The 27,330-nt window shown below is 59.4% G+C and overlaps 2 protein-coding genes across 5 annotated transcripts; both read right to left on the bottom strand.

Annotated features, from left to right (window-relative positions):
• Positions 1-64: 64 nt before the first annotated feature.
• Positions 65-12,102, bottom strand: DVL1 (dishevelled segment polarity protein 1). 4 transcript variants are annotated; one of them, XM_061160619.1, is made up of 15 exons: positions 11,875-12,102; positions 6,623-6,692; positions 6,377-6,498; positions 5,996-6,099; positions 5,611-5,749; positions 5,304-5,397; positions 4,975-5,044; positions 4,758-4,897; positions 4,606-4,682; positions 4,449-4,516; positions 4,161-4,313; positions 3,448-3,579; positions 3,063-3,230; positions 2,770-2,976; positions 65-1,401 (listed from the first exon to the last, which is right to left on the bottom strand). In XM_061160619.1, the coding sequence occupies exons 1-15, from the start codon at positions 12,042-12,044 to the stop codon at positions 1,013-1,015; spliced, it is 2,103 nt and encodes a 700-aa protein (XP_061016602.1). In that variant the 5' UTR covers positions 12,045-12,102; the 3' UTR covers positions 65-1,012. The 4 variants fall into 4 exon arrangements, with proteins under 4 accessions (XP_061016602.1, XP_061016605.1, XP_061016603.1 ...); XM_061160622.1 differs by having other exon boundaries at positions 4,236-4,313; XM_061160620.1 differs by having other exon boundaries at positions 5,611-5,746.
• A 2,800-nt stretch (positions 12,103-14,902) lies between these two features.
• MXRA8 (matrix remodeling associated 8) lies at positions 14,903-19,304 on the bottom strand. Its single transcript, XM_061160624.1, has 10 exons — positions 19,139-19,304; positions 18,037-18,060; positions 17,617-17,922; positions 17,412-17,513; positions 16,816-17,301; positions 16,509-16,667; positions 16,320-16,356; positions 16,164-16,240; positions 15,987-16,067; positions 14,903-15,775 (listed from the first exon to the last, which is right to left on the bottom strand). The coding sequence occupies exons 1-10, from the start codon at positions 19,185-19,187 to the stop codon at positions 15,750-15,752; spliced, it is 1,347 nt and encodes a 448-aa protein (XP_061016607.1). The 5' UTR covers positions 19,188-19,304; the 3' UTR covers positions 14,903-15,749.
• Between the last annotated feature and the right edge of the window lie 8,026 nt (positions 19,305-27,330).

The following is a 27,330-nucleotide window of genomic DNA, read 5'->3' as shown; positions in this document are numbered from 1 at the left end:
GAAGTTGACCCAGCCCCTGCAGCCCAACCTCCTAAATTGGGGAAGAGACACAGGTCACACATCATTCCCATAAAATTAAACGCTTTTTAGTGTTTAAAATAGCATTTACACAGAAGCAGCTCTATTAACTATCTGGACGACGCTCCCAACTGGATATAGTATCTACAGTGCAGACATGTGCAGGCCAGAGATGCCGGACGGAAGCGACGTGCATGTGTGCGTGCGTGGGTGGGTTGGAGGCCACCCGAAGATCGCGAGGAAGGCTGAGCTGGCCACGCCCTCTGCTCTAAACCCTGCCCCTGCAGCAGCTGTGCGCGCCTGTGGCCCTCACTCTTAAGGGTCCCCCATCCTGCCGCCTCCCCCTCACTGTCCTCCCGCACACCTCCAGACACGACCTGTGTCCCTGCAGGGGGGACACACGAAACTGTTCCGGTGGCTGCGGTAGGGGACAGCTGTCTTGGCTGCCACCCCACAGAGCACACAGGCCAGACAATAAATAAATAAATTAGATCCCTACCTTGGGCAGCCACAGAGGGACCTTGGGGCTATGATTCTAACCCCAAGAGGACCCCCCCAATCCTGGCCTAGGCAAGATGGGTGGGGCCTGTGAACCCGGTGGGGCCCAGGCCTAGTGGCCACCTCAGCTCAGTTTGAGGCCCCGTGCGCAGCTCTGTGGGCAAGCTGGGGTCCCTGAGGCATACGCCAAGAGGGGTGGGTCAGACCTGCCCGAACACAGGGAGATGCCCCTCCTGCCCAGGGTCTGCACTGACAGCTCCAGCCAGGGGTGGATGAGCCGCCATCCAGATCACGGTGGTCTGGGCTGCCCTCAGCCCCTCCCCTCCAGCCTGCTGCCACTCTGTACAGGCCCAGACCCCATGGCAGCAAGCACAGGTCTGACCTGCGATGGCTGCTAAGGCAAGCCCACACAAGCTCTAGGAGCAGGGCCCTCCTGCAAGAGCAGGACCCTGGGCCTCCCCAGAGCAGGGCTGGGCTGAAGGCACTCTCGCCTCGGTCACATGATATCCACGAAGAACTCACAAGGGTTCCCCATGGCCTTCTGGAAGGACTGGCGGCTGCCCGTCAGCTCTGGCGGGACAGCGGCCAGCTCCCGGACAGGTGGCCCCCCAGGTGGCCCACCCACCACCGAGTAGGCCTTTGTCAGGGGGTACAGTGGGGGGAGCCCTGGGGCAGCAGCTGAGGCCTGGCTGCGTGGGCTGCTGCCACGGCTGAGCTGGCTAGGCGGACGCTCCCGCCAGCCACTGCCACCCGCCCCGCTTGGTGCTGTGTGGTCTGACTCGCTGCCACTGCCCCCAGCTCCAGCCGACCGGCTCTCCTTCTCACGGCCCAGGGCCCGACGGCTGCTCCCGCCAGCACTCCGGGTGGACCCACTGCTTTTGCTTCCTGAGGTCAAAAACAGGGGAGAGGAAGGGTATGGTCAGTACTAGGCCTTCCCTCTTCCAAGACAGAAGGCCATGGCCGGGACTGCCAGGGGCAGCACCAATGGTACTGAGCGGGTGCAGGTAGGGGTGGGCAGCCATGCAGACATGAGGGCCAGACTGGCCCAGCCCAGGGAAGTGGGAGCAGCTGCAGCAGGCAGAGGAGAAGAGATGCGGGGTAGGGCAGGGGCGGGGCAGTAGCAGACAGGCAGGGATGCTCCAGGGCCAGCTCGATCCCCACTCCTCACACCAGTGCCTGGACCGAGGGCCTGGTCTTGCAGCTGGGAAACGGAGGCCCAGAGGAGGCCGTGTGCCCGGGGCACTGCCAGCCATCATGGGCTCCCCACCCAAGACCCGCCTTTCATCTGCCCCCAGAGCCCTGGCCGGCTACTCAGCTCAGCCCCTCCTGGGCACTCAGGACATGTTGGGAACCTGAAGACGCCCACTGGCTGGGGATGTGCGGAGGGGGACGCCGAGCAGGACCCTGGCTTACCGGCCCCGAGGGTCCGCTCCGCTAGTCCTTCAGTCTAAGGCTTGCTCAGCACAAAGCAAGGGATAGAGGAGTTACACACCAGCGGCCAGGCACCCACACCACCAGCTGGGCCTGTGCAAGGTCCACTGGCACCCAACACGCTTCCCTTGGACATTGCTGCCCCTGCTCCACTGTTCTCTCTCCCCATCCCCTCCCGGGTCCATCAAGCCACCCACCAGACCTTTCCCCAGACGCTGGGGGCATGTGCCCACTGACCTCAGCACCCAACATGCTTCCCCTTGGACACTGCTGCCCCTGATCCACTGTCCTCTCTCCCCGTCCCCTTCTGGTTCCACCGAGTCACCCACCAGACCTCTCCCCTGATGCTTTTCGGGGCATGTGCCCATGGGCCTTGCTGTCCCCCCCACTCAGCCTCAGGACAGTGTCCCAACAGGTGCTCCTCTGTGACACCCCAACCCCCCTGCTCAGCTGTCCTTCACGTCCCAGCAGCGGGCTGCGGCTATCTGCGGAACTGTCACCTCTGCTCCCTGCTGTGCTGCAGGTGCTGGGGGGAGGGTCTCAGGGCCCCTCTGCTGCTCCCCCACCCTGGGCCATCACATCCCATGCCCCCATTCCCACACCATCTCTCTCTGCCTCTGCCACATCTGGACCACCAACACACCCACACAACCCCTGAAGACTCTAGGCTCTTCTCCCCAGCCTCTGACCACTCACCCCTTTCAGAAGAAGCCACCCAGGGCCCGAGCACAGAGCAGATGGGAGCGCAGGGCAGGGGGCGGGCACGCAGGGCAGAGCCAGGCTGTGGGGGAGGGGGCTGGGCTTGGAGGTAGGGGCCCTCACCTTCACTCTGCTGACTCCCGGCACTGCCGCTGCCGTAGCCGAAGCCAGGGTCCTGATATGCGGGCGGGAAGCAGGGCGGGGGTCCCGGGTACTGGTAGGGGTAGCCCTGACCCAGGGGCCAGGGGGCAGCCGGGTGGGGCAGCGGGGCCAGCGTGTCCTGATCGGAGGCCCCACTGGAGCCGCTGTTGAGGTTCAGGGCGGCAAGATCTGCGAGAGGGGAGGGCAGAGGGAGTGCGGGTGAGGGTGGGGAGGGTGGCCTTCCCTCGGGGACTCCGCTCCGCAGCCCCACTCACTGCTGCACAGGTCCCCGAAGACGTAGTAGCACTGCTCTGAGAAGGTGACCTTGTTGACCGTGTGCCGCAGGAAGCCACGCTTCAGCATGCTGCTGGCGTACTTGCGCGCCTCCCGCCGCTCACGGAAGCCCTCCAGGTGCGCGTACAGCCAGTCCACCACATCTGCCCCTGGGTGGCAGCAGGCGGCAGTCAGAGGCAGGGACCCGGTCCCACCCCCCACCCCCAACACCCTCCCCAACTCCCCCCCAAACCCCCCGCCCCGCCCACCACTTGCGGAAGCCCTCCAGGTGCACAGCCAGTCCACCACATCTGCGCCTGCGTGGCAGCGGGCAACAGTCGGGCAGGGACCCGGCCCCACCCCCACCCCCGGGTGCAGGACCCTCACCGATGACAGCGTTGGCGATGGTGATCTTGAGCCACATGCGGTCCCGGATCTCCAAGCCCGAGTCCGGCAGCTGCATGACCCGGACGACAGCACCCATGTCGCTCTTCACCGTCAGCGGCGCCTCCTCCAGCTCTGCAAGGCACGGCCCCCCTCCTCAGCCCGAGTGGCTGACGGGTGGCACAGGGCCAAAACAGACCCCAGGCCTGGCCTGCTTCCCCACTTCAGAGGCCAGGCTCTGCTGGCCGAGCAACTGTGGGGCTCAGGGACAGCGCTGAGTGGCCCCGCAGAGTCAGTGAGCAGGCACTGGGCGGGAGGCGTTTGGACCTTCATCTCCCACCCTGTCCGACCAGGGAAAGGCCCCCTGGCCCTGCAGACCAGAGCCCCAGGGGCCGATATCGGGCGTCCTCTACCCCCTCCCCTGCGAGCTGGGGCTGTTAGTCATGTTAGTGGCAGGAAAGCAGGGTGAGTGCCCCACACAGGCACCTGCCTCTCCCTGCCCCCGCCACACAGACCCCAGGGCTCGCCGAGCCCCTCCAGGCATCTCCCACTCCCACTGCTGGGACAGAGAGCAGGGAGGAGGGCAGGAGCAGGCACCCCCGCATCCGATCATGAGGACCCGGCAGCACCGTGAACACTCAAGGCTGGCGTGGCAACCGCACCCAGTGAGTGCCTGGCCAGGGCCTCGGTTCCCAACCTTATGAGCTGCCACTTACGCGGAGCGCCAGGCACAGAGCTGGTTAGTGAGGAGGAGCTGGTGCGCGTGACGGCGCTGGAGCAGGGGCTCGTACCATAGCGGGGCAGGGCTCCCGTCAACGCTGCCGTGTGGGACAGCCAGGCGGCTGGGTCGATGGGCCGAACTGGATCCGCTGGGCAGCCATAGCATGGCAACAGACGGACAGATGGACGGTGTGGGGGGAAGTGGAACACAGGACAGAGAAGAGGCCCTTCAGGCTGGGCTAGGTGCCCCACCCCCACCCCGCCGGCCCCAGGGGGTCACTCACCCCTCGGGATGGTGAAGTAGCTGCGGGGCGTTGGGTCCCAGCACTTGGCCACCGTAAGGCTGATGGGCCTGCGGGGTGGGCGGGTCACAAGATGACCCAGGCAGCCCCCTCCCCTCCGCTGTCCCACCCCTACACGCCTCACCCCCACATGCCTCACCCCGTCTGGGACACGATCTCCCGCAGGACCCGCACAGCATCATCGTTGCTCATGTTCTCGAAGTTGACATCGTTCACCTGGGGGCAAGAGGTCAGCATGGTGGGTGGGGGTGCTGCTCTTCCCACCCCCCCAGAAGCTCTCCCGGCCCGCACCTGCAGCAGCATGTCACCCGGCTCGATGCGGCCATCAGCAGCAACAGCTCCACCCTTCATGATGGAGCCGATGTAGATGCCACCGTCGCCCCGGTCATTGCTCTGGCCAACAATGCTGATGCCCAGGAAGTGATGCCTCTCTGAGGGGCAGGGGGGTGGTGAGCAGGTGTGCCCCCACCACCACTGTGCCCTGCCCAGCACCCCACAGAGGCCTCACCCATGTTGAGTGTGACGGTGATGATGTTGAGGGACATGGTGGAGTCCGTGATGCTGCTGAAAGAGGAGGCCTGCAGGGGACACCAGGTGAGGGGCTGTGAGTGGGACTCATCTGCCTGCCCCAGCCTACACCTGTCCAGTCCACAGCTGCTCAGTCCACACCTGACTGGTTCACACCTGCCAGCCCACACCTGCAAGATTCACACCTGCCTGGCCCTAATCTGACTGGTCTGGAACTACCTGGTTCACACCTGCCCAGTTCACACCTGCCTGGCGCACACCTGCAATATTCACACCTGCCTGGCCCACACCTGCGCAGTCCACACCTACCCGGTCTGTCTGCCGCAGGCGCTGTTTCCGCCGCCGACGCTTGTGTTTCCGGATGAGCCTGGAGGAGGTGCTCTGCTCCGTGGAGCTGCTCAGCCTGGGGGGGGCCCCAGAGTCAGGGTCTGGCCACCCCCCATATAGTTGAACTCAAAGGGGCAGAGGCAAGGCTGAACCTGGGGAAACCATCCCCACCCTGCAGACAGTGAGCAGCCAGCAGGGTCTCCTGCCCAGGTGCACATGCCCATGCATACATATATGTGTGGTCCAGGGCACACATCCTGCCGCACCTTGCACCCTCACCCTCACCCACCTGCTTGTGTTGTCATCTTCATCCGAGTCGATGAAGCTGCTGGACTCAAGTTCACTGCTCAGCACGGTGGACGCACTGTCAGGGGGCAGCCCCAGTTCCCGCCGCCGGTCTCCTCTTGGGTGCCCATTGGTCCGGGCTGCTGTGGGGACAGCAGGGATGGGGGCTGGCCATGGGATCCCCTGGAAGTCATGGGAGGCCCCTGCAACCTCAAGCACTCTTTCACCTGGGAGCTGGCAGGGTGACTGCAGGGCTGCTGAGGGGTCACTAGGGTCCAGGGTATTTGGATCTGGAACTCTGCCAAGGGACCCCCCACTGGAAGGGGGGCCAGGAGGGGCTTGGGGTGCCCACGGGGGCCCCAGGGAGGTCAAGGGCATGGCCTCATTACCCTCTTCACGGTTCCGGCGTCGGGCTCGCTCCCGCCGGTGGCTGACCAGTGACTCCGTGCCAGTCTCGTTGTCCATCCCATCACGGCTGCCGGCCACATTCGGGCTGTGCCGAGGAGGGCTGGGCTGGGGCGGCCAGGCCACTCATGCCTCAAACACCCTCTCAGCTCCTCTCCTCCCAACGTCCAGTGGGACCTCGATTCCAACAGAGCCCCCATCTACCCACCGGCCCACTCTGGGCCTCTCCACTTGCCCCTCCTCTGCTGACCAGCACCTACTGACCATGGGTCCCTGTTCAGATGCCCCTCCCCATTTCCAACAGGCTGGCAGGACGCAAGCCCTTCAGCTCCACTGGGCTCAGCACAGCCCCCCAGAATCCTTACTGGAAGGAGGGAGGCCGGGAGTCCCCGATGCCGCCTGTCCGCTCAAGAGGCGGGGGCAGGTCTGTGTGCCCATCAGTGCCCTGAGACCCTGCATCCGAGTGCGCGCCCTCAGCCAGGACCAGCTGTGGACAAGAGCAGGGTTCAGGAACCAGCGTCCAGGCGACCCCAGCAGAGCACTGGGCACGGGCAGTACCTTCTTCCACTCCCACCAGCCCAGGGCCCTCCGCCAGCATCCCATGGACTCACCCAGGAGACCACACGGCCGTTGAAGCAGGGTAGCTTGGCATTATCGTCAGAGATCTCCTCTTTTACAACCCTGCAGGCAGACACAGCTGTGAGGCAGCCACACTGGGGCCTGCTCCCACCGCTGGGCTCTGGACTAAGGCCCCCAGTTTGTCCGGGGTGTGGGTCACATGGGGCATCCGGCCACACACCCAGATGCCAGTCTGTGCGGATGCCCTCGCCCAGCATCTCCGCTTCTGGGGACTGTTACCATCCTTCCAAGGACCCCACCCAGGGCCCATGGGGCCCAGACACAAATGCAAGTATCCTCCTTGCTCTGTGTGACTCCCCCAGACTTCATATCGCGAGGGCAGGGCCCAGTTCACAGCAGGCTTCAGCACAAGTGGGGTGTGGGCAGACCCCCTGGGAGATGCACAGCACACAGACCCGCAAGCTCACACTCCAGGAGCGGGCTACCACCCTCCTGACCTGTTGGCCCAGCCAAGGAGACAGAAACAGACCCCCACTCACAACACTGGCCCAACTCGAAGGGCGGCCAAGTGCAGGGCCAGCAGGGCCCACGGAGAAGCCTCAGGCCCTGAAGGTCAGCAAGTGTCACCAGCTCTACCACTGCCCAATGGCTAGCCTGGCCTGTCCCTTCATGCTGCCCCCAGCAGGTGGGCCTGGACGGACAGGAGAGGCAGATGGCCAAGGCCCAGGGCAACTCTAACTTGGAAGGAAGCCAATGACCCTGGGGTCAGAAACAGGTTGGGGAGGTCCAGGAGTCAGGGTCTAAGGGGTGAGAAGGGCAGCAGGGAAGGGCCATGGGGCAGGGCAGACAGTGCTGTGGCCCAGACACATCCCACACTGTGGCCTCCCGGAGGCCTAGGGAGCAGGGTGGCCAGGGCAGGGCCAGCAGCAGGCCCCTGGAGCGCAGCCCTGCCCAGCACTGCAGATTTCCACACCTGGGATGAGGGCCCGGTGTAGAAACAGGAGCTGCAGACCAGGCAGGAAGTAGCCTCCTGGCCTATGGGCCCAGACACCTCAACTCAGCATGTCCAAGGCAGCAGCAGGGGGCAGAAGGCCCCCAAGAGCAAGGCTCCGGTCCACCCCACCCACCAGGAGAACCCCAAGACCTCAGGGCAGAGTGCACAGAGGAGACAGGGCAGCCTGGAGAGGGCACTCTGCCAGGGTCCTATGGTGACTCCATCAGATGCCTCCCAAGCCAGCCACACAGGCACAGATGAGGTGGACAGAACAATGGACACGAGTCATTTCTCAGGACCCCCTCTCCCCGGTGAGGAACAGACAAAGTGTCCGCAGCCCCCATCACGCACCACAGAGCTGAGCTCTGGGGTGGCCGAGATCCAGCCCGAGAGTCAGTCCAGGAGACCACACAGAAGGAGTCACCACAGGAAGACCTGCAGTGGCCTGGGGACACCTGAGGTTCTGCCGGCTGCAGCCAGGAGACAGGGGGTTGCAGCAAGTCCTCCAAGGGGCCCAGCGGGCCCCAAGCACCACCTCTGAGTGATTGCAGCAGAGACCCAGGGGGAACCTGGTTCTCACTTCACAGCCCAGGTGGCCTGGCCAGCAGCCTCCCCTCCCTCCCTGCACTCACGCCCCCACCCTTTTGACTCACAGCACAAGGTCCATGGGGCTTCCCAGAGGTGGACACCTCAGGCAGTACCCCGAACCCCCACTGCCTGCACGGCCAGTGCCTCCAGACAATCGGTCACCCAGAGCTGCCTGAGGCCCCCATGCAGCCCACCCACACATGAATGCCCCCCACCAGGGCCCAGAGGCCCTGCTTCCCCAGTCCTCCCCAGCCTGAGAGATATACACTTTCTGGCCAGAACTAAAGGGCACCCATCCTTCCCCCGGGGGTCAGGGCATCAAGGAGCAGCTAGTCAGGATAGCCAGGAGGGAGGGGGAGGGGAAAGGCCTCGCCCTCCCCAGGGGCAAGCCCAGCATCAGGGGCACGGTGCTGCCCATCCCTAGTGACGGCCAGGAACAGGGACGAGGTTGGGGGTGGAGTTGGGGGAGGCCTCAACCAAGCCTGGGGAAATGTCCCCCAATCCAGAGCGCCTTCCCTGAGCCTGAGAGTAGACCTCAGGAACTGTGGTCAGCAAAGACATGAACCCTCAGGGTGGCCACCCAGGGGAACCTCTGTTGGCATGTTGCCCCCAGCTCTGGGATTCCTGGTGAGATCCCCAATAACCTGGAACTTGGGCTGTCCAGCCCCACCCGCCACCCCCGCAGACGCACCCAAGCAAGGAATCTGCTCAGAGCAGGGCCCGTACAGAGCAGGGCTCCCTGCTCAGAGCCAGGAGCCCAGGGACCCTTGGGCTCCCAGAGACCCAGTGGGATGCCCCACCTATGTCCTCAGAGACACAGGGTTGCCCCAGGAGTCAGGGTCCTCAGTTCCCACAGAGCCTTCATCTGTCCCCCCACTGCCTCCTGACCAGGCTTGGGCTCTGCAGGCTCCAGGGTGAAGGGTCTAGACCGTAGACCCTCCATGCCTGACCACAAGCTCCAGGGGGTGAGGCATCTAGAACCTCCCAACACCAGGGTCACTGACTGCAGATGGCAGAGCTGCAGAGGGCAGAGTGGGAGCTCAGGCCGCCTGGACCAGGCCAAGCGCAGCTCCCACCACAGCCCCCAGGGCCCCCAGACAGATGGCCCCACAGACCAGAGCTCCTGGCCCAGAGATGCAGGGCCCAGGGCCACTGCCAAGTCCAGGGAGGCCTGGAGTCCACAAGGCAGCGGAAGCCTGTGAGCACGGCTGCACACCAAGCCCAACGCTGAGCACTTCTGGGTCAGCCCAGCACAGGCTCTGAGAGCCTCCCCAGCTTCACTGGGACACACAGCTATGACCTGCATAGGAAGAGTGGGAGGGAGGCACAGGACTCTCTACCCATTTGCCAAAGATGCTCTACCCACTTGCCAAAGATGCTCATGGACAGTGAGGCCCGGCCAGAGCAGTGGCTATGACCACACCTTAGACTTAGGAAGGTTTCCCTTCCTGGCCAGAGAGGCCAAGAACTGAGACGTCAGGAACAGAGGCCTCAGCAGGGTCAAGGGACCTCACAGTCCCCAATCTGAGACCACCCCTCTCATAAGGGGGCCACTTCCCCAGCCCAGCCAGGACCTGCCCCCTCTTTCTCCAACCTCCAGCTCTATCCATTAGGTAGCCTAGGTGAGACTAACTCTCATTTATACTAAAGTGTGAGTGACTAATCAGACACTCCCAGAGGAAATTTATTCCACTGAGTAAATGACTCTACAGAATAAGCAGAACCTGGAACTCTGTAGGTCGATCTCAAGAGAGGGAAGGAAGGAAGCAGATCCCCTCCAAGGGTCCCTGAGGCCAACAGGCCACCAATCACAGGTCTGGGGGTGGGGGTGGGGAATCAGATGAGCCTCCCCTGCTCTGTCCGCCCATGCCCACTGCACCTTCCAGAGTCACCCCAATCCCTCCCTCTGTCCCAGCCCAGCCTACCATCCTGGTCTTGTTCCCTCCCCCACATCCCAGTCATGCTCAGACAACCTGAAGAACTCCTACTCTTGCTTCAAGACCCAGATCTTGCCTGCCCACCATGACCTCCTGGGCCAGGGCACCCATGGGTCCTGAAAATCCTCTAGCAGGCACAGCCTCTGCTGGGAGTGTACCTCGAGTGGGGCAGGGGTCTCTGCAGCTCAGTGGCTATTAGACACAGGAGGAGGGTCAGGCCCCTCAGGCTGCATCCCAGATCATGATCCAAGGGCAGCAACCTGGGGGGGCTGGGCACACAGTGTGCCACACACTCCTCTCAGTGTGTGAAAGAGCATGTGTGATTTCAGTAATTTTTGTTAAAATGATAAACTAAGTTAAAAAACAAAAGCACCCTTTCACATACCTGATGCTCACAGCCAAAGCAGAGCAGGCTCAGAAAAGTGAGACTGTAGGCGACCAACCAGCTGAGGCGGGGTTTGGGGTGGGGGGGGGGGGGGACAGCCAGTGTCAAAGACCAGGCTCCCCAGTCTATGCCCTACCCTGTGCCCTGTGAAGCCTGGCCTGGGGGCAGCTCCTAACCTGAGCCCAGCAGGGCTGGCGGCTGCCAAGGCCCCATTCCCCGTTCTCTGCCTCTCCCTGGTGTTGAGGGCATAAGACAGTCTAGTTGCCGCCATGTCCCTCAGGCCTCTCTGGGAGCCACAAAGTGGCCTCAGCCTGACCAGACCTGGGATTGCCCAGGGTTAGTGCAAACCACAGAATCCAGGAAATGGCCTCAATGTCAAAGTCCCAAGACGCAACCACAGACAAGGACACGGGCTGCCTAAGGGCGCCCAAGCACACCTGCTCGGTCCAGGCGGCCTCTGGGTGCCCCCCCCCCCCCCCCCCGCCAGCACTGCCAAGCGGGGGACTCAGGTTACCCATGGTTGTGCTGGGTCAGGGCTCGAGAGTCCAGCCAGCCTCCAGTTCACCGCTCACCGTTCCAGAGGCCCGGCCCGGCACAAGCAGGAAGTCCCCTCAGCCGGGACAGCCACCACTAAGGGCAGACATGAGAACTCTGACCCAGAAGCTGCCCAAGTCAGCAGCTGGCCTGCACTGCTCTCAGGAACCCAAGTGGCATGTGGTTCAGCAGGGACACAGGCCCTGTGGCCAGCAACCTCAAGGCTGGGGTGGGTGGAATAAAGCCCCATGTTGCCCAGTGACCCTTGGCCCCTGCCCTGTCCTGAGGACCCTGGAGAAAGGGGCCAGGAGAATGCTGTTTTAAGCTTCCAGAAACTCCTGCAGACCCCGGCAGATAGATGTGTGCCCTTGCCCGGATCACCTCATTTCCCCTGTGCTAACTAGGAGACCCACTGGGTGGCTGGCACCCTATCCCCACCCTAACCCCTTCCTCCCAACGCTTGGAAACTCTTCTGACCCCAAGCCTCATGAATCCCACCCACCCTCCACATAAAGGGGGCAGTGGACTCTGAGTCTGACAGGTGCCAAGATGGGATTTCGGAGGTCCACTTCGACCACAGACCTCCACCGCAAGTCACACACTCAGAACAGGGCCCAGGGTGAATGGAGAAGCCAAGACCGCTCTCCGCCCACTGTCCAGTGCTCTCAGACCCCGGGGCAGGCAGTCAGGGGCCCAGGCGTCTTATGCTCAGAGCACAGACAGGTGGGACACACGCACCAGGGCGAGCAGACACCTCCCAGGTCACAGCCCCAGGATCCCCTGCCCTGCCTGGCCGGACAGGTGCCTGCCGCGCGCACCCGCGCACCGGCCCTACGGCCCACTGACCCGAAGTCCTGGTCCATGGACTTGAAGAAGAATTTGTAGGCGTGCACGGGCCGATTGCTGAGCACGTTCTTGAAGTCGGCCAGCGTGACGCGCTCGGGCGCCACTGGCAGCTTGACCAGGTACGGCGTCTCCTCCTCGTCCATGTGATAGATGATCTTGGTCTCCGCCATGGCGCGGCGCTCAGGCCCGACCCGGGCCTCGGACGCGGGCGCCTCCCCGCTGCCGGCCCGCGCCCCGCCCGCGCGCCGCTCCCGGCCCGGCCGCGACCAGGCCCCCGCGTCCCCGCCCGGCCGCTCCGGCCCCGCCCGCCCTGCCGGCCTCAGCCCCGGCCCTGGCCCCTGTTCCGACCCCGCGCGCACCCCGGCTGCTGTCCTGCCGCCCGCGGCCGCCCATGCGCCCCCGGCCCGGGACGCAGGCAGGGAGGGCGCGAGGCCCGCCGCGTCCGTGCGCCCCGCCGCCGCCCCCTCGGGCCGCGCGTTAAAGGGACCGCGGATCCAGCTACGAGCGGCCGCTGGGGGCACCCGAGAGCGGCGGGTCTGACGTCACCGGGCGGCCTGCGGCGTGGGGGCGGGGCTGCGCACGCGCGCTTGGGGAGGGCGGGGCGCGCTAGGGGGCGGGGCCTCCTGCAGAGGCCAGGCCCGGAGCCCAGGGCGCGCGCGCCCGGCCTTCGCCTCGCGCATCGAGGGGCAATCCGCAGGGTCAGGCTCCAGGCCTGTGGGCGGCAGGCGCGCCCGGCTGGGAGAAGGCGGGTGGGGGCCCTCAGGAAGCTCCGAGCCCGGCCTGGAGCCCTGAGGGGTTCTGCGCGGCCGGGCTCCGGTCTTCCACCTCTTCAGAGTCCGGCGGCGCCTTGGTCACACCGACGGGCTGCGGCGGCTACGCGGGAAGCTGAGAATTCTTGTGTCCGGACCGGAACCGATGACACTCTGTCACTTTGCCCCCCCACCCCCACCACGCGTCAGCTCCGAGTTGGCGCGCCCTCTGCCAGGTCGCACGGGGGCTCCAAGACACACGGGTCAAGCGTATGCGGGTCCCCGTGTGGACGCGACAGTAGGGTCAGCGCGAGCAGCTGTGCGCACGCAGGGGCACGGCCCTCCGGCAGCAGGTGTAGAATTTTTTTTTTCCCAGCCGCTGTCCATCAAACCTGCGTGGGGTTCTCCGTGGGGCAAGGGATACGAGGAGCAGCGCCCCCCTGGCTGTGAAGGGTCCAGCCACTGGGGAGAGCAGCTCTCCCTCTCCGACCAGGAGGAAAACTTGAGGCCACTAGAAGGAGGCCCACTCTGGCGAGAGTGAGATGGGAGAGGACCTAGGGTGGAGCCTGAGAGTGATGCGGGTGCTGCCCTCCTTGAAGTTGGCTTGGAGCCTGGACTCTCCCATCTGCCAGGTCTCTCCCATCTGACCATCCTCGCTCAGTGGACCAGCACAAGAAAAGGCCACATTAGTCCATCACTGACTGGAGGAGCCAGTTTTTCCATAAGTCCCTGAGTCCAGGCCAGGGACCACCCTCAGGTGAGCCTCTGCAGGGGGGTGTTGACATCCATTTTCCTGGGCTCTGAGGGCTCTGTGAGGTTGGCCCACTCAACAAAGCCTGGGCCTTCTTCCCTTGGGTCTCAGCCTCCCCAGAGGTGATCTGAGGAAGCCAGGAAGGATGGCCTTGAAGGAGGGGTCACCATGGCTCTCTGCTGGGTGTTCAGGGAAGGAGGAAGACAGTCCCTACCCTGAGAGCTCACTAGGGACCAGATCCTCCAGGCCAGATACAAATGGCTGCTGGTCACACTGATGCAGGGTCTCTGGGGCCCCAGCTTGAACCTCTCTCTCCTACCTGATCACCTAACTCTCAGCCCAAGTCACAGGACAGAGGCTGGTAGCCAGAGGCCAGTCCCAGGACCGATGCTCATGTGGTTGAGCTGGGGCTCTGCAAGGGACCTGAGTTTATGGCCAGAGCCTAAGCTCTGACAGAAAGGGCCTTGTCCAGTGGCAGTGTGGCCACTGTGAGTCGGGGGTCACTAGGCTGGGGGAGTCACAACTCCCTGCCCCAGCCTCCCTCCCTGCCTTTGCCACTTGGGGGTGTTCTTGAGAGGTGTGAAGAGAAAACAGCTATTTTGAATTGTTGCCCAGGCATTTTACTGCATGACAACCCTGCTCGTGTACAGAATCTGGACAGTTAGGTGAGGACCCAAGCTCAGGATCCCCACCACAAGTTCTTGCCTTGCTTTTCCCCCAGCACCTTTTACAGTGACCAGAGTCGAGCCCCTGACAGTCAGTGACCACTGCCCCAAGCGCCTTATAAGTTCTAGGTGCTTGCTACCCTGGGCTATCCATCTCCAGCTTGCTGGTGACCTGATAGAGAGCTGCCCTTCCCCTGGCTCACAGAGCATGTCCATCCCCCAACCAGGAACTGTAAGGGACAGATTTTGTGTGTCTCCTTTGTGTGACATCTTGAAACTGTGGCTTCATCAAAACGACCCCAGGGTTTCACCTTCGGCAGGTGAGAGTTCCAATGCTGGGAGAGCCACACGCGGAGTCCGTGTGGGTTGTTGTGCTTCCTCGCTCAGTGGGTCATGATTGGTGTGTTCTCAGTCCACCACTCTGGGTTTTCCAACTTAGGCTGACAGTTGCCCCTCCTGCCCCCAAGGGTCTTGGAAGACAGGGTCAGGGTTGGAGAAACAGGCTTCTTTCTACCTCATACTCCTGTTCCTGTCCCACTCTGAGGGCTCTCCCACTCACTGCTTCCTCCTCCTTTTTCCTCATGCACTGAAGCCCATCCTGGCACCTGCTTCTCTTTTCAGAGGACCGAACTAGTACAGCCCTCTGTCCTCATATCCCTCAACATGCTCCCCTCCCCCATGTCCAATAAACCCTCTGAAGAGGACCTGAGACCCCTCCCCAGGACACCCAGACCTTCCACCCAAAGGAAGGGGTGATGACAGTGCAACTTCAGATGAAAGAAAGCACTTTGAGGTCCCCAAGGCGCAGACTCTGCCCCCGGGGAGACGGAGGGGAGCAGCAGAGGCATCCTTGGGCCCAGGTCTAAAATCGATGTGGTCTTTATTGAGACGATAGCAATTCCCCAGGATGAGCAAGTGTGGGGTGTTGGGAGTGGCAGCACTGGCCACTCTAAGACCATCTTGACACCATCCTCTAGTCCTCGGCCAAAACAGAGTCAATGAGGCCTCGTCCCTGGACTCCAGCCCAGGGAAGGGCTGAGAGAAGGGGGTCAAGGTCAGAAGTCACGTGGAGCCCAGTGACTGTCAAGGCAGCTTGTTGGAAACGGGGCTGGAGCAGGGTAAGCAGAGAGGTGGCCCCAGGTGGCCAGATGCAGTGCAAAGAGACACTAGCCCCAGGCCTGGAATGCATAGGCTTTGGGTTGCCATGCAGAGCCTGCCACAGTCTGGCGGGGTAATGTGGGGTGCAGTCAAGGGGAGCCAGCAGGCAGCTCTCCTGAGGAAGGTAGGACTGCCAGCCCTGAGGCTGACCCAAACCCCAAGAATCCCCACTGAGCCTGTCCTGCCCGCACCCCTGCAGAGGGGGGGCTCCCAGCCCCTGGTGCGCAGAGGCCAGGAGAGCCTGAGGGACTGGTGAACATCAGCAGGGTCTTGGCCACGTGAGGGGAGAAGGGCACCTGGTAAGGGCTGCTGAAGGGGCGGGCTGCAGCACTGGCAGATTCCAGGGAGCCCACGAGCGTGTCGGAAGACTAGGTGGTCCTGAGGGCCTGGAGGCAGCCTCACTCTGCACCAGTCCAGGCCAAGTTCCTGGACAGCGGGACCAGCCGCTGGAAGGGGGGCCAGGTGAGCTGCGTGGGGGTCAGGAAGAGTCCTCCGAGGTGGACAGACAAGAGTTGGCAGAGCTGCTGGCCCAGCCAGGAGCCTGGAGTCGCCTTATTTGCAGTACTCCTTCCTGAACTCTGGAAGCCAAAGGGACAGGTGGTGTCTGCCCTCTGCCCTGGTGAAATGGGCCGACTTCCATCGGGACCATCCAGGGACTTCTGGAACCCCGAGGGGGCAGGGGACTCCTGCTCGCAAGGCTGGCGGGTGTCTTGGGGCTCTGAGTGGATGGAAAGGGGGTACAGCCCAGCTCTAAGATGGGCAGGGGTCTCCTCCCTCCCCTCCACTAACCTTTGTCCAAGTCGATGTTCTTGGCAGGTGGGAGGCTGTGGGCCAGGTCAGCCCTCTCCTTCAGGATGTTGTTTTTGTAATCTGGAGCAGGAAGAGAGCAGGGTGAGGGCCCCCCAAAGACGTGCCTCCCTCATCCCAGGCCTGGGAGCCACAGTCTTGCCCCTTGGGTCTCCTCACCTAGTCGAATGTCCTCACTCCTGTAAAGAGCCGGGTCCCCGGAGGCCACAGCAAACTCTGCCATGTTCATGTCTTTCCTGGAGGCAGGAGGGTGGTGGGAGGTCAGAGGGTGGGTGAGTCTGCTGGGTCCCCTGGGAAGCCAGAAGGGACACTCACCCCTTTGACTTGGACTTCTTGTCGGAGTATTCGTAGCCTGGGGAGGGAGACTCGTGTTGGGGACAGCCTTGCGCACTCCCCAGCTCCTCCAGCCCAGAGGAACCCTCTGCTTTGGTCACTGTGCCCTAAGTCCCGCCTCCGGCTGAGAAAGGCTTTCTGGCACTGACCCCAGCCAGGCAATTGACTCACCTCCACGGCGGCGCTGCCGGGTGGCCAGAACGACCGTGATGAGCAGCAGGATGAAGAGCAGCAGGGTGGCCAGCACGTAACCCAGCTGCTGGAAGAAGTGGGCCCGGCCCTCTGGGACGATGACGTTGATAACGCTGCGGCCTCGCGTCAGCGTGGGATCTGCGGGGACCGTGCGCGGGACGACGTCAGGAAGCGCACCGTGCGCCCCGACGCAGCCGACCTCAGCCCGCTGGGGCCTCCCCCCAACACTGGAATCCCTGATTTGGGACGGGAGGGGGCCAGGTGGGTTGCTGCCCCGCAGACATACCTCCTGCACCTGGGCCGGGCGCGCCGCTGTGGCTGGAGCCATTGCCCGGGGAGTCCCGCGGGGGCGGGGGCGGCCGGGCGGCTGGCTCGGTGACTCTCAGGTGGAAGACGCGGCGCTCATGCAGGCCGCAGTAGTGGTGGTGCAGGTGGCAGGAGTAAGTGCCCTCGTCTGACGGCTCCAGCGGGTCGATGAGCAGCGAGAAGTCGCCGCGCGCGAACGCGTCCGCCTCCACCGCCACGCGATCGCGCAGGAAGGACGGCCCGTAGGCGCGGCGCTCGCCGGACGCGTAAAGGTCGAGCAGGCGGTCCGCACGGTCGTGCGGCACCCCAGGCGGCTGGCGGTCCCAGTGCACAACCTGCTGCGCTTCCTCCACGTGTTTGTCGGTCCACACGTGCGCGCGGTTCACGCACGTCAGCAGCGCAGGCGCGCCACGCTCCACAGCCAGCACCTCTTTCTCGCCGTCCCAGTGCGCGCCGGTGGCCCGGGCTGGAGAAGCAGGGCAGTCAGGGATCCCGAGCCGGGAGGGAGCCGGGACGGGGCGTCCAGGGTGGCAGGGGTGGAAGTGCACGGGCGGGATGTTGGGGGGGCACACTCACGGTCGTCGGTAACCTCGAGGCGCACGGCCACGGTCTCGTAGAAGTGGCAGTAATGGTGGTGAAGATTACAAGTGTACAGCCCCTCGTCAGTCTCCTCCACCGCTACGCACCGGGGGATGGGGGGGTGGGGAACTCAGCCATAAGCTCCGCGGCCCCGCCAGAGCCCCGGGGCCCCCGCCCCCCGCCGCGGTACCCCGGCCAGTACCTCGGATGAACAGCGAGAAGTTGCCATCTTTGAAGGCGGAGGAAGGCAGCAGGAGGCGGCCGCGGTCGCGCGGCTCGTACACGCGCTGCTTGCCCGCAGAGTACATATCCACCAGTCGGCGCGCGCGGCCGCCAGCCTGGCCGCCGCTGAGGTCCCAGTGGACGACGCGCTGGCGGTCGTGCAGCCGGTCTTGGGTCCACACCATGCGCGGGCTCTGGCAGTGCAGCACCGCCCGGGCGCCTGCTGCCCAGCTTACTGCGGACTCGGACACCACGGAGCTGTCGGAGGTCGCGGGCCCAGATGGCCCTGGTGGGGAGGAGGAGTCAGCGGGGAGGGATGAGACTCCAGAGGACAGTACAGGATGGGGCTAGCAAGGAGGCAAGGAGACTGACAGGTTCTTAGGGGAGGGTGATCACTAACCTGAGGACAGAAGGACGGCAGAACCTGAAATGAGAGGAAGTGAGGGTCAAACTGGGGAGGGGGTGACCTGAGCCTTTACATGTGGGTCACTCGCCGAAATCGGCCCCCCACTTGGCCCCTGGGTCCCTTCTAGAGTCCTAGTTGAGGTGGGTGCTAAGGACACCTTGTTAACAGGTAGGGGTAGGTCCAGAGAAGCCAGGAGGGCACAGTGGGGGGGGGGGGGTCTCCTATGCCCCTACCTCTCCCAGGCCCCCACTTAATCCTTGTGGCCACCTGCCCGGGCTGCAGGGACAGCACCTGCCTTTCTTGGGGTGACTGGTGGGGCCAGCCCAGCTCTGGATGTGTGCTTGTCACCAAGGGCCACCTTCAGGAATGATGGCTACCCTAACCATCACTGCAGCAAAGCCACAAGAGCATCAGTGCTGACACCTCGGCTGGTTTGGGGGCTCCTGCACATACATATGCAGTGTGGCACCTGTCCAGAGCCACGCTGCACGAACCCTCCAGGGGCCTCAGGCTGCTGGCACCCCACCGGGAGCCCCTCGGCCTTCAGAAAGGACAAGAAGGCTGGATGTGGGGAGTGACCCCACCATCTGCCACCCCACACGCCAAATTCCTGCTCCAGAGATGTGGCCTGGCGCCCGGGCTGGACGGAGGAATGTGCCGGGTCAGCAGGCCACCCCTGGGGAGCAGGTTCGGGGGGCCCGGGAACAGACCCTGTGAACCCCATGCTTCCCAGGTCCCCCTCAATCCTTCATCCATCCCCTCCTGACAACAGAGAAACACAGGCTGGAGGGGCATCCCAGAGAAGTAGGGGGTGCAAGGGACCCCAGGAGGAAGCCCCATGCTCGGCCTCCCTACCCTGTTCAGCCCTGTCTCTAGGGTCCAGTGAAGGGAAGTTCTGTAGGGATCTAACATCAGACCTCAGCCCTTCCGTGTCCTGGGGGCCTTCTCCTGGTGAGCAGCACCCTCTGAGGCCCCCAGACCCATCCACTTCCTGGTGGGGTGTCCCCTCACCCCAGAGTTCAGACAGGCTTAGCCCCAAACACGGACTGGCTCAGACTAGGTGTGACTCCGGCCACCCTACCCCCCATGAACTCACTCTGCAGAAGCACAAGTCTCCAGAGGAGGACCCAGGCCCGCAGCTCCATGGCGCCTGCCTGGCCCGCCGGCGCTTTGTCTCACTTGGTCTCAAACTCTGCAGAAAAACAGCCCGGCCCCCTCCTCCTCCCGCTCCTCAGCACCCGCCATGACATCACGGAGCCCTGGGCTGGCCGACAGTCTGCAGACCGCCCCCTCTGCTTCTGCCCGGCCCCTTGGCCTCCCCCAGTACTTGGCTGGCCTGGTGGGAGGGGTTGGGGCCTTGGCCACTGTGTCCCAGAGGGTGAGGGGAATCACTCTGGCTTGGGTCCTGGAGAAGGGGGCAGCAGCCCAGCCCTGGAGGGGCGGGGACCTGAGGGCATGGCCTCAGATACCTTGTGGGTGTTTGTGACAGACAGATCCCCACTGGGGCCACTGCAGGTCTAGGGTTCTGGGGGGAGCGTCTCCTCACCGGCACTCTATAGGGGGACCCCAACCAAGACATTCCCCCTCCCCCCCAACCCCTTGCAGGCCAGCAGAAAGGCCCAGGCTCCCTGGCCACCAGCTCTTCCTACTGGCTATGTGGTGACCCCTGGGGCTCCATTTTTTCAGTTGTGAGGCGGGGACAATAGTGCAGACCCTGGGGGTGCAGGGGCTCCCTCCTGGCAGCATGATGGGCACCACGGTCTATCAGTCAGCTTCAGCACCCAGAAAGCTGCCAGGGAGATGAGCGGCAGGGACCAGGGTCCCCTGTCTGGGTGCCCCCACCCTATCTGCCCGCCACCCAGACCCAGGTCCACTGCTCCCAGGAGCATCGCCCTCTCCTCCTGGAGGAGAGGGAAGGAAGCGGGGTATGGAAGCCTTCCCAACAGAAGGCACAAATTTGAAGCTCTGGGAAAACTTACAAAGTCACGTAAACAAATGTGAAATAACAGAGCATGCACTGTGTACCAAACCCACTCTTTCTAGTTAAGCAAACCTCAAGAAAAAGAAAGGAAAAATCCACTGAACAACCGCAAAACCCACGGTGCATTTTTGGACAGCCCATTTGGACTGAATTATGGTCACAGGTTCCAGGCCCTGGTGGGCTGGAGTCTCACTCTTGAACCCTGCCCTGGTCCCCAAGTTCTCAGATAAGCAAGGAGCCCAGCTCAGCCAGACTCCTGGGCTCCAGGCAAGGGGAGGAGGCTGCTGATGCGGCAGCAAGAAGGAATGAGGGATGACAGCAGGTAGGACCGGCTGGGAGGACACAGGACTGTGAGGACGCCCCACCCCCAATCTAACGGACCATTTCCTCAGCAGGATCCAGGCTCTGGTAGGCGGAGCCCTCTTTCCAAACTGGAATCAGGACTTGTCTCCACACCCCACCCCCAGCTCCTCCTGGGCCTTTCATTCTGGAAAAACAAGCCCTGCCTGGCTGGCCTTGAGGCCTGGCCGCTCCTCCTGTTTTTCTAACTGGTTTATATTAGTGCCGGTGGCCTCCCTCCCAGTCCAACTCCCTCCTCTGCGCTCCCCCCACCCACCCACCCTGCCATGTGTCTGTTTCTCTTCATGTGCCTCCACGGCTCTGTCCTCCATCTCAGCCCTCTGCCCCCACCTCTGGCTGCCGGGCTGTCTTTCTTCCACAGAAGGAAGTTGTCCAGGCAGGGAGGCAGACACCCAGGTCTGGCCTCTCAATCTGGAAGAGGACAGGTTCAGCTCCCAGCACTGAGCTAGGAGCCTGGAGGTGCTGGGTCCACACCCTGAACTCCCTGCAGAGCCCTCCACCCCCACCCACGACCAGGCCTGCGAGGCGGTTGGTGAGTTCGCGGCACCGCAGGTCCAGCCCTTGGCTCAGCCCCAGTGCAGAAGCCTGAAGGAGGAAGCAAACCCTGTGGCACCACTGGGCAGGATGGACAGGGCATGGAAGGCGGCGACACCCTCCTCCCCACTCCCTCCCTCTGCTTAAGCCCACCTCCCCCGTCCTTGGCAGGAAACACAAGTGAGAACAGAGGCCCAGGAGAGGACAGACCAGAACTAAATGACCACATCCCCTCTCCCAAAAGTCCAGGCCGGACAAGGCGGGTCAGCCAGGCAGCCCCATGGAGACTGAGACTCAGCCTCTGGCTCCAGTCCTGGGGACCCGGACATTCCAGGCAGCCAAGCTCATTGGGAGGAAAAACCACAGGCACTCAGAGGCACAACCCGACACAGACACGTGTTAACACGTGCTGTTCTGTCATCCAGCAGAGCTGAGCACCTACTGTGTGCCAGGCCCTGGGGTTCAGCACTTCACAGAGGCCAAGCTCCTGCCCTCTGGGAGTTGTTAGTGCAGAGGCAGCCGGCTCGCTGAGCAATGAGGTCATTTTAAAAGCAGCAAGGTTAAACCCTCTGCAAACTGACCTGGACAGCCTCCAAGGGACCCATTCCTCTGAGGACGGACCAGGACACCCTCTGAGGGACCCACACCCACAGCGAATGGCCAGGCAGGGGCTCAGGAAGCTGCCTGCCATAAGGGTTGGAGGGGGGAGGCATGCTGGGTGCGGAGGTCTGCGGGCCACACCCAGGCTCTCACGTGGAGCACAGGGAGGCCTGAAGGGGCCGGGTGGTCTGGTGATGCAAGAAATGCCAAATGGTTAGTTTAGAGCTGTCAGGGTTTACAAGAGCACACCAGGAAAATGGACATCTGAGGTCCAGGTGGTGGACGCAATCCGAGATGCTCCCCATGGCACCCGGCCCTGAGGGAGCCTGTGGCCAGACAACCCTTAGTGTCCAGATGACAGGTGCCTGCCAGTCACTCCTGAGGCAGAGTCTGCATTGCTGCCAAGGAGCCTCAGCTTCTTCTGAAACACTGAAACTCCCTCCCCCAAGAAGAAAACGGACCTCACACTGCTTTTCTGTTGGTCCGAGCAGTTCTCCTAAAAGCCATTTGTAGAACTTCCCTGGTGGTCCAGTGCCTAGGACTCAACTTTCCCAATGCAGGGGGCTTAGGTTTGATCCCCAGTCAGGGAACTAGATCCCACAGGCCACAATGAAGGTCCAACTAAGACCTGGTACAGCCAAATAAATGAATACATTTTTTAAAAAAGTCACTTGAGACTGTGTTTGGCCCTTCTTCTTGGTTCCTGCTGGCCTGCCTGGCCCCAAGAGGCAAGGGGACTCTGCAGCCCTCATGTCCGAGGACCCATGAATCCCGTGGAGGCTCTCTTCTTTGGCTGAGAAGACAGGGCTGTCCTCCACCATCTCCTAGAGTTTGCTGTAATTCATGTCCAATGAGATGGTGATGCTATCTAACCACCTCATCCTCTGCTGCCTCCTTCTCCTCCTGCCCTCAATCTTTCCCAGAATCAAGGACTTTTCCAAAGAGTCAGCTCTTCACAACAGGTGGCCAAAGTATTGGAGCTTCAGCTTCAGCATCTGTCCTTCCAATGAATATTCAGGGTTGATTTCCTTTAGGATGGACTGGTTTGATCTCCTTGCTATTCAAGAGACTCTCAGTAGTCTTCTCCAGCACTACAACTCAAAAACATCAATTGTTTAGTGCTCAGTCTTCTTTATGGTCCAACTTTCACATCTTGTACATGACTGCTGGGGTCCAGCCCCAGCGGGTCCAGGAATACATAAGGGATGAGTGGCGTCAGCAAGAAGAAGTGCACGGACTCTGGTTGCAATGCAAGAACTCGTCTACTTTATTTTTTAACAGCTCAGATTATATAGAATTGTTTTTCTTGCCTCCCCCTTACCATCACCCCATGTTATATCAGATGTTGGTTTCATACTCCCGTCAACATTTTCCCTCATATCTTTCCCAATGACTTCATCTGGAACAATCCCGATTACAGGGTTTTTTCCTTGAATGTCCCATACATAGTCTTCTTGCCTCAATGGCCTAACATTTTCACTCTGACAAAAACAATGTTCCATAGATTCCAGCTATAGTATGAATTCTTTGGACAATAAAACAATACATGGGAAGGGTTATGAAAAACATGTTTGACATTTCTGAGAATAGTACCATGAGAAAACCTTGATATTTTTCTTTGTCTAAGACCACAAAACCTCAGTCTACAATCTAACTATGAAGCAGCAAAACACCTCTGAAGCAGCAAAACACCTCTAATAATAGTGAAGTAATGGCAGTGAGGCTGGTTAATATAAATCTATTGAAATCCTATGTTACACATTTTCTAATTCTACAAAAATACCTGTAATATTCTATGTTTATTAAGGGAATGGAAACAGTGGACAAATAGCAGCACTGAAATAACAACAATGAAAACCCTCTTGACCAAAGAACATTAACCTATCGTACATCTGCTTCTGAATCTAAATACCTTTACTTTTTTATTTTTTGCCTTTACTCTTTTTTTTTTTTTTTTTTAAGAGTTGATGAATACTTTCTTAGCATGATAAATACACTTTGTTTTAAAGTCAGCATCCTTCTTTAAACAGGGAAACATTAGAGGCATTTTTACTAAACACATCAATTAAGACATTATTTGTTAACACTTGTCTTCCCTTATAGCTCAGTTGGTTAAGAATCCCTCTGCAATGCAGGAGACCCAGATTCAATTCCTGGGTGGGGAAGATCCACTGGAGAAGGGATAAGCTACCCACTCCAGTATTCTTGGGCTTCCCTGGTGGCTCAGCTGGTACAGAATACACCCGCAATGTGGGAGACCTGGGTTCAATCCCTGGGTTGGGAAGACCCGGGTTCTCCTGGAGAAGGGAACGGCTATCCACTCCAGTATTCCAGCTTGGAGAATTTCATGGACTACATAGTCCATGGGGTCGCAGAAAGTCAGTCACTTTCACTTCAGTTCAGTTCAGTCACTCAGTCGTGTCCAACTCTTTGTGACCCCATGGACTGCAGCACGCCAGGCCTCCCCGTCCAGCACCAACTCCTGGAGTTTACTCAAACTCATGTCCATTGAGTTGGTGATGCCATCCAATCATCTCATCTTCTGTCATCCCCTTCCCCTCCCGCCTTCAATCTTTCCCAGCATCAGTCTTTTCCAATGAGTCAGTTCTTCGCATCAGGTGGCCAAAGTATTAGAGTTTCAGCTTCACCATCAGTCCTTTCAAAGAACATTCAGGACTGATTTCCTTTAGGATGGACTGGTTGGATCTCCTTGCTGTCCAAGAGACTCTCAAGAGTCTTCTCCAACACCACAGTTCAAAAGCATCAATTCTTCAGCACTCAGCTTTCTTCACAGACCAACTCACATCCATACATGATTACTGGAGAAACCATAGCCTTGACTAGACAGACCTTTGTTGGCAAAGTAATGTCTCTGCTTTTTAATATACTGTCGAGGTTGATCATAACTTTTCTTCCAAGAAGCAAGCGTCTTTCAATTTCAAAGCTGCAGTCACCATCTGCAGTGATTTTGACACCCCAAAAAATAAAGTCTGACACTGTTTCCAATGTTTCCCCATCTATTCGCCATGAATTGATGGGACTGGATGCCATGATCTTAGTTTTCTGAATGCTGAGCTTTAACCCAACTTTTTCACTCTCCTCTTTCACTTTTATCAAGAGGCTCTTTAGTTCTTCACTTTCTGCCATAAGGGTGGTGTCACCTGCATATCTGAGGTTATTGATATTTCTCCCAGCAATGTTGATTGCAACATGTGCTTCGTCCAGCCCAGCGTTTCTCATGATGTACTCTGCATATAAGTTAAATAAGCAGGGTGACAATATACAGCCTTGATGTACTCCTTTTCCTATTTGGAACCAGTCTGTTGTTCATGTCCAGTTCTAACTGTTGCTTCCTGACTTGCATACAGGTTTCTCAAGAGGCAGATCAGGTGGTCTGGTATTCCCATCTTTTTCAGAATTTTCCACTGTTTGTTGTGAGCCTTTACTCTTTTTTAATCTAGAACATTATACTCTTCTAAGCAAGCAGCCAGTTTATACCTGTGGCCTTTTCCTTTTTGGCTTGGTACGGTGCTTATGGTCATGTCCTGGGCCATGAGCATTTCTTATGCCCTCCCAAGCATAACACCACTTGTGTGGTGAATGGTCTGTCACAGACCTAAACAGGCCTTTCATTCCTGGTTGGTCATAAGGTTCCCAATGCTCAGGAGGCAGAGTAGGCCTTGGCCTTAGGGAATCTTTCTTAATAAGATTGGACTTTTCTGGGGTGTCCTGATCACTGTATGTTACATTCCCAAGAGTTAATAGAAAACCCAACAACAGTAAGACAGAAAGAGGAAGGGGACATACTGGGCCCCCGGGGCGACCCTGAGGGGAAGAGCTGCCTTGCAGGTTCCTCTCTCGTCCCGTGACCTTGTCATGGTCTGGGCAAGTCCCAGTGAAGAACTGCCTTGCAGGTTCCTCTCGTCCCGTGACCTTGTCATGGTCTGGGCCCGTCCCAGCGGCTCCTGACACATGACTACTGGAAAAACCATAGCTTTGACTATACGGACCTTGGTTGACAAAGTGGTCTCTGCTTTTTACTGTCTAAGTTTGTCATAGCTTTCCTTCCAAGGATTAAGCATCTTTTAATTTTGCAACTGCAATCATTGTCTGCAGTGATTTTGGAGGCCAAGAAAAATCTGTCACTGCTTCCACTTTTTCCACTTCTATTTGCCATGAAGTGATGGGACTGGGTGCCATGATCTTAGTTTTCTGAATGTTAAATTTTAAGCCAGCTTTTTCACTCTCCTCTTTCACCTTCATCAAGAGGCTCTTTAGTTCCTCTTCACTTTCTGTTATTAGAGTAGTATCATCTGCATATCTGAAGTTGTTGGTATTTCTTCTGGCAGTCTTGATTCCAGCTTGTGATTCATCCTGCCTGGCATTTTGCATGATGTACTCTGCATATAAGTTAAATAAGCAGGGTGACAATATACAGCCTTGATGTATTCCTTTCCCAATTTTGAACCAGTTAGTTGTTCCATGTCTGGTTCTAACCATTGCTTATTGACCCTCATACAGGTTTCTCAGGAGACAGGTAAGGTGGTCTGGTACTCTCATCACTTTTAAGAATTTTCCACAGCTTGTTGTGATCCACACAAAGGCTTTAGCATATTCAAAGAAGCAGAAGTAGATGTTTTTCTGGAACGCCCTTGCTTTTTCCATGATCCAATAAATGTTGGCAATTTGATCTCTGGTTCCTCTGCCTCTTTGACACCCAGCTTGTACATCTGGAAGTTCTTGTTTCAGGGACTGCTGAAGCATAGCTTGAAGGATTCTGAGCATAACCTTGCTAGCATGTGAAATGAGCGCAATTGTGTGGTACATTCTTTGGCATTGCCGTTTTTGGGGATTAGCATGAAAACTAACCTTTTCCAGTCCTGTGGCCACTGCTGAGTTTTCCAAATTTGCTGACATGGGTGCAGCACTTCAACAGCATCATCATCATTTAGGATTTCCATCACCTCCACTAGCTTTGTTCACAGTAATGCATCCGAAGACCCATTTGACTTCCAGGATGTCTGACTCTAGGTGAGTGACCACACCATTGTGGTTATCTGGGTCACTAAGACCTTTTTTGTACAGTTCTATGTATTCTTGCCACCCCTTCTTAATCTCTTCTGCTTCTGTTAGGTCCTTACTCTTTCTGTCCTTTATCATGCCCACCATTGCATGAAATGTTCCCTTGATATCTCCAATCTTCTTGAAGAGGTCTCTTCTCTTTTCCATTTTATTGTTTTCCTCTATTTCTTTATATCATTCACTTAAGAAGGACTTCCTATCTCTCCTTGCTATTCTCTGGAACTCTACGTTCAGTTGGATGTATATTTCCCTTTCTCCCTTGCCTTTTGCTTCTCTTTTCTCAGCTATTTGTAAAGCCTCCTCAGATGACCACTTTGCCTTCTTGCATTTCTTTTTCTTTGGGATGGTTTTGGTCACTGCCTCCTGAACAATGCTACAAACATCTGTCCATAGTTCTTCAGGCAGTCTGTCTACCAGATCTGATCCCTTGAATCTATTTGTCACCTCCACTGTATAATCATAAGGGATTTGATTTAGGTCATACCTGAATGGTGTAGTGGTTTTCCCTACTTTCTTCAATTTAAGCCTGAATTTTGCAATACAGAGCTCATGATCTGAGCCACAGTCAGCTTCAGGTCTTGTTTTTACTGACTGTAGAGTTTCTCCAACTTTGGCTGCGAAGAACATAATCAATCTGATTTCAGTATTGACCATTTGGTTGGGTTGTTGGAAAGGGTGTTTGCTATGACCAGCATGTTCTCTTGACAAAACTGTTAGCCTTTGCCCTGCTT

The sequence above is a fragment of the Dama dama genome, chromosome 14 (genome assembly GCF_033118175.1).
Source record: "Dama dama isolate Ldn47 chromosome 14, ASM3311817v1, whole genome shotgun sequence".
NCBI classification, from domain to species: domain Eukaryota; kingdom Metazoa; phylum Chordata; class Mammalia; order Artiodactyla; family Cervidae; genus Dama; species Dama dama.
Note: the sequence above shows the minus strand (reverse complement) of the source record. Positions and strands in the feature narration are given on the sequence as shown.